Source organism: Phyllobates terribilis, unplaced genomic scaffold (assembly GCF_046119375.1).
Source record: "Phyllobates terribilis strain yellow unplaced genomic scaffold, ASM4611937v1 Scaffold_1__5_contigs__length_1240528914, whole genome shotgun sequence".
Lineage (NCBI taxonomy): Eukaryota > Metazoa > Chordata > Amphibia > Anura > Dendrobatidae > Phyllobates > Phyllobates terribilis.
The window spans coordinates 259,293,276-259,299,164 of NW_027362761.1; the positions used below are offsets into that span (position 1 = coordinate 259,293,276).

The window sequence follows — 5,889 nt, forward strand, 5'->3', positions numbered from 1 at the left end:
ATTCTGAAGTGGCCTTCTAAGAGCTCTTTCTAAATCCTACTGAACTTCTGAGGAAGAAGTTGAAACATGCAGTCTGGAGAAGGCACCTTCACACTTAAGAGACCTGGAGCAGTTTGTTTGAGAGGAGTGGGCCAAATACCTCTGGAAAGGTGCAGAAGTCTCATTGTGATTTACAGAAAGTGTATGTTTGCAGTGATTGCTTCAAAAAGGTTGTGCAACAAAATATTAAGTTAAGGGTATTATCATTATTGTACAAACCATTTCCATTAGTTTTTTTTTTGTTGAACCACAATTTAAAAGCAATGTCTGATTTTCGTTAGTTGATATTCAGTAAGTCTAAATTGAAAATTACTTTTGTCAATTTCAAGTTATTTCTGCGAATATTATGGGTTTTACTTACGTTTACAGAAGGGTACCAACAATTTTATCCACATCTGTATATGGCTAACATTCTTCAGAGTCGAGGAGACATTCTTCAAAGGGGTTATCCATTTTTTAATTAATTCCATGTCCATCATAAAATAAAAATACTTCATACCTACGCCACAGAGCAGAACTGTTCTAGTCAAATGGGTTCTGGATCTCAAAACAGTCACATGATTGTGTTATCACATGACCACTGCAACCAGTCAGTGTCCGCTCAGTGGCTGCAGTATTTCATTATTCCGTCAGAGTGTAAGTCTGCGACATATGGCCGCCATGAGACACAATGCCAACAGAACGGAAACTGCACCATTACAGGAGGTAAGTATAAAGTGTATTTATTTTCTTATAGGCACTGAAGTGAGAAAGTGGTCGTCCAGTAGTGGACAATCAGATTTTTCTATGTTATATATATTGCATAGCATTTACAAATAGGTAGTAAATTGCTATTTGCTATTTTATTCAATGCACAATCTCCTTTTTTTCCCATTGTCTTTGTTATATTGTTTTGATTTTGAATGAAAACAAAAACATAAGTGCACTTTTTCCTCTTGAAAACTATTTTGAAACTTAGTTCTGTATAAATTGATATATTTAAGACAGATTTGCTCAAAGTTTTTCCACCTTTTTTAAACCATAACCAGGAATGGATCCTGTAATATAAATAACATACAGTTCTCAAAACATTTGTATCCACACTTTATTTTAGACCTGTAATCCAAATTTGTAATTTACAGGTGGGTTCCAACAATCCTTAATATCCGTCATAATATACAATATTACAGTGCTGAATGCATTTCTTGAATAAGGAGAAATCACATAGCAGTGTAAATATATGATAGTGTGAGTACCTCTTCTATAACCATTTAACAAACTCATGACAAATCAAACTAATGTGGAGGAGTTCATTATCCTTGGATTCTCCACTATTCAGGGATTTGAAAATGTTCTGCTTTTATTTTTCCTGATCATGTACATCACTACTCTCTCTGTGAATATTTTTCTCATCACTTTAATCAGATTTGTTTGTCGGCTCCACAAACCCATGTATTTCTTTCTTGGAACTTTATCTTTTCTGGAGTTAAGCTATGTTACAGTAACTGTCCCCAAAATTATTGTCGATATCCCAAGGAAGATAAAAAGCATTTCTTTTTCTGGCTGTATGACTCAGCTTTTCTTCTTCACTTTCCTTGGTGCCACCGAGAACATTCTTCTTGCGATGATGTCTTTTGATCGATTTTTGGCGGTGTGTTACCCTCTGCGCTACACAAGCATCATGAGTCATAGGGTTTGCTTTCTTCTACTGTCAGTATGTTGGGTTCTTGGTTTCTTGACCACTTCATTTCCTATCATCAAAATATCACAGTTACATTTTTGCAGTGCCAATGAAATTAACCATTTTTTCTGTGAAGCTGCTCCTTTACTAAAACTCTCTTGCTCTGACACTTACTTCAAAGAACTGACTGTTATAATTTGTGCATCATCAGTCATTCTCAGCTCAATATTGCTAACTATGATGTCTTATGGGTATATTCTTGGAACAATTCTGAGAATTCCATCTGCTACAGGAAAGCAGAAAGCGGCTTCTACCTGCGCTTCACACCTTATAGTGGTTACAACTTTCTATTCCACAACATTCGTTATGTACATTAAGCCCACTGCTAGCCACGGATCTGTAAACAAAGTGATGGCATTGTTCTATGCTGTTTTCACTCCACTTTTCAACCCATTTATATACAGCCTACGTAACAAAGAAGTTAAAGAAGCCTTAATATTGTTTTTGAAAAGAAGAACTTTATAAAATATTTACTGTTTTTATTCTTCAAAAGTTTTATAGGATCAAAGGTTTACCTGTGAATGATGCCAGTGTGTGCCAACTAGTCCCATTCTTTCAGTCTGGGATTTGAGCAAATAGTGTGGGTGTTAGAACCCTCCTGTTAGTTTTTCTCTATTTTGTGGTCAAGTGACCTGCTGCCTATTTATTCCAGCTCCACCCTTCTGGCTTTGCTGGACTTCAGTGTTACTTTGACTCTTAATCTAGCCAGGTGCTTTGTACCTATCTCTATAGTTTGCTTGGTCCTTGGACCTCTAAGTATTTTTGTCTGTTTGTCTTTTTGCTCCGCTACAACTTCTGCTAGGAGGTGTCCAATTTTGTCCCAGTCCTTAGTTCTTTTAGGGACTCCTCCCTTATATCTATAGGTCTGCGTTCAGACTAGCTGAGGACGAAGGCTGGTCTGTTCACAACGAACAGGTTGCCCGCTGCATCGTAGGGAATCAGCTTAGTCCTATTGTAGGGACAGTTTTCCTATCTTTCCTTAGTTCTTGTAGCAGATCATAACTAGAGATCAGCGTTGTTCGACTCGAACTGTTCGCCAATCTCAAATTCGAGCTGTTTTGGGCAGTGTTCGAGCCGTTCGGCGAACACGAACAATTTGAAAAAAATTCGGCTGTTCGAGGTTATGTTCGATAACTGTTCGTGCACCAAAATCATAACTGGATTTTTTCTCAATAATGCTGAAAATTAATGTTAATACGCAGTTTGAGTGTAAAGCGGGGCGGGGGGAGGGGCAGGGGATGGATCTCTGCAGGAATAATGAAGATCTCCATTTTTTTTTCTCTTTCCCGCATTACAGTGGGGAGGTGCAATCTGTCAGCCTATCAGCAGAGCACACACGGAGCGAACTGCTTTTTTTCACACAAGCAAGGGCATGTGTCATTGGCAGTGTATGTCACATGTCCTTGCCCTATAAGACCCAGCCATTTTCCCCATCGCCATCATTTTCTCACTGCTGCAGCTGCGTGTTAGACGGCACCGCTGTTGCTGTGTGCGCTATACCTTGTTAATTTAAAGCCAATTTTCGCACAAATCTACAGATAGCTTGGGAGTAGGGAAGAGTTGTGATTGCAGTCCTTTTAAGGACTAGGTTACAGCATTTCCTACGACTTTTATCAGGCAGGTCTGTGCTCTTAAATAGATAGGTAGTAAAGACTAATTGTAATTGCAGTTCTTTTCAGGACTAAGTTACATCAGTTCCTATCAGTTTTTGCCAGGCAGGTCTGTGCCAGTGCTGTGCAAGTTTTTTTCACAGCATTTGGCTAAATCTAGCAAAGCTAATCCTTTTTGGCCTATTGCAGAGTGTGTTAGTCAGTGGAGTAGCCTATCTGTGTTGCAAGCTACACCACCTGTGTATAGAATACCAATTTTTTTACTGCACCTAGTGAAGTAAAACCTTTTGGGCATAGCATCATTCCATTAGTCCATCTATACTGACCTCCATAAGGTTGCAAATTGAATATCATTTTTTTCTGCGTCTAGCTCTGAAAAAATATTTTGGCTTCTAACAGTGTGTGGGACTTGTTCTATTAGTCCATCTATACTGACCTCCATCAGGTTGCAAATTAAAAATAATTTTTTTCTGCATCTAGCTCTGAAAAAATATTTGGGCTTCTAGCAGTGTGTGGGACTTGTTCTATTAGTCCATCTATACTGACCTCCATCAGGTTGCAAATTGAATATAATTTTTTTCTGCATCTAGCTCTGAAAAAATATTTGGGCTTCTAGCAGTGTGTGGGACTTGTTCTATTAGTCCATCTATACTGACCTCCATCAGGTTGCAAATTCAATATCATATTTTTCTGCATCTAGCTCTGAAAAAAATATTTGGGCTTCTAGCAGTGTGTGGGACTTGTTCTATTATTCCATCTATACTGACCTCCATCAGGTTGCAAATTGAATAATTTTTTTCTGCATCAAGCTCTGGAAAAATATTTGGGCTTCTAGCAGTGTGTGGGACTTGGTCTATTAGTCCATCTATACTGACCTCCATCAGGTTGCAAATTGAATAATTTTTTTCTGCATCAAGCTCTGAAAAAATATTTGGGCTTCTAGCAGTGTGTGGGACTTGGTCTCTTAGTCCATCTATACTGACCTCCATCAGGTTGCAAATTAAAAATAATTTTTTTCTGCATCTAGCTCTGAAAAAATATTTGGGCTTCTAGCAGTGTGTGGGACTTGTTCTATTAGTCCATCTATACTGACCTCCATCAGGTTGCAAATTGAATATAATTTTTTTCTGCATCTAGCTCTAAAAAATATTTGGGCTTCTAGCAGTGTGTGGGACTTGGTCTATTAGTCCATCTATACTGACCTCCATCAGGTTGCAAATTAAAAATAATTTTTTTCTTCATGTAGCTCTGAAAAAATATTTGGGCTTCTAGCAGTGTGTGGGACTTGTTCTATTAGTCCATCTATACTGACCTCCATCAGGTTGCAAATTGAATATAATTTTTTTCTGCATATAGCTCTGAAAAAATATTTGGGCTTCTAGCAGTGTGTGGGACTTGGTCTATTAGTCCATCTATACTGACCTCCATCAGGTTGCAAATTAAAAATATTTTATTTCTGCATCTAGCTCTGAAAAAATATTTGGGCTTCTAGCAGTGTGTGGGACTTATTCTATTAGTCCATCTATACTGACCTCCATCAGGTTGCAAATTGAATATAATTTTTTTCTGCATCTAGCTCTGAAAAAATATTTGGGCTTCTAGCAGTGTGTGGGATTTGGTCTATTAATCAATCTATACTGACCTCCATCAGGTTGCAAATTGAATATAATTTTTTTCTGCATCTAGCTCTGAAAAAATATTTGGGCTTCTAGCAGTGTGTGGGACTTGTTCTATTAGTCCATCTATACTAACCTCCATCAGGTTGCAAATTGAATATAATTTTTTTCTGCATCTAGCTCTGAAAAAATATTTGGGCTTCTAGCAGTGTGTGGGACTTGTTCTATTAGTCCATCTATACTGACCTCCATCAGGTTGCAAATTGAATATAATTTTTTTCTGCATCTAGCTCTGAAAAAATATTTGGGCTTCTAGCAGTGTGTGGGACTTGGTCTATTAGTCCATCTATACTGACCTCCATCAGGTTGCAAATTAAAAATATTTTTTTTCTGCATGTAGCTCTGAAAAAATATTTGGGCTTCTAGCAGTGTGTGGGACTTGGTCTATTAATCCATCTATACTGACCTCCATCAGGTTGCAAATTGAATATCATTTTTTTCTGCATATAGCTCTGAAAAAATATTTGGGCTTCTAGCAGTGTGTGGGACTTGGTCTATTAGTCCATCTATACTGACCTCCATCAGGTTGCAAATTAAAAATAATTTTTTTCTGCATCTAGCTCTGAAAAAATATTTGGGCTTCTAGCAGTGTGTGGGACTTGTTCTATTAGTCCATCTATACTGACCTCCATCAGGTTCAAATTAAAAATAATTTTTTTCTTCATCTAGCTCTGAAAAAATATTTGGGCTTCTAGCAGTGTGTGGGACTTGTTCTATTAGTCCATCTATACTGACCTCCATCAGGTTGCAAATTGAATATAATTTTTTTCTGCATCTAGCTCTGAAAAAATATTTGGGCTTCTAGCAGTGTGTGGGACTTGTTCTATTAGTCCATCTATACTGA

At 37.6% G+C, this 5,889-nt stretch overlaps 1 protein-coding gene across 1 annotated transcript; it reads left to right on the forward strand.

Annotated features, from left to right (window-relative positions):
• Positions 1-1,300: 1,300 nt before the first annotated feature.
• LOC141258353 (olfactory receptor 6B1-like) lies at positions 1,301-2,224 on the forward strand. Its single transcript, XM_073673383.1, has one exon. The coding sequence runs from the start codon at positions 1,301-1,303 to the stop codon at positions 2,222-2,224; it is 924 nt and encodes a 307-aa protein (XP_073529484.1).
• The last annotated feature ends 3,665 nt before the right edge of the window (positions 2,225-5,889 follow it).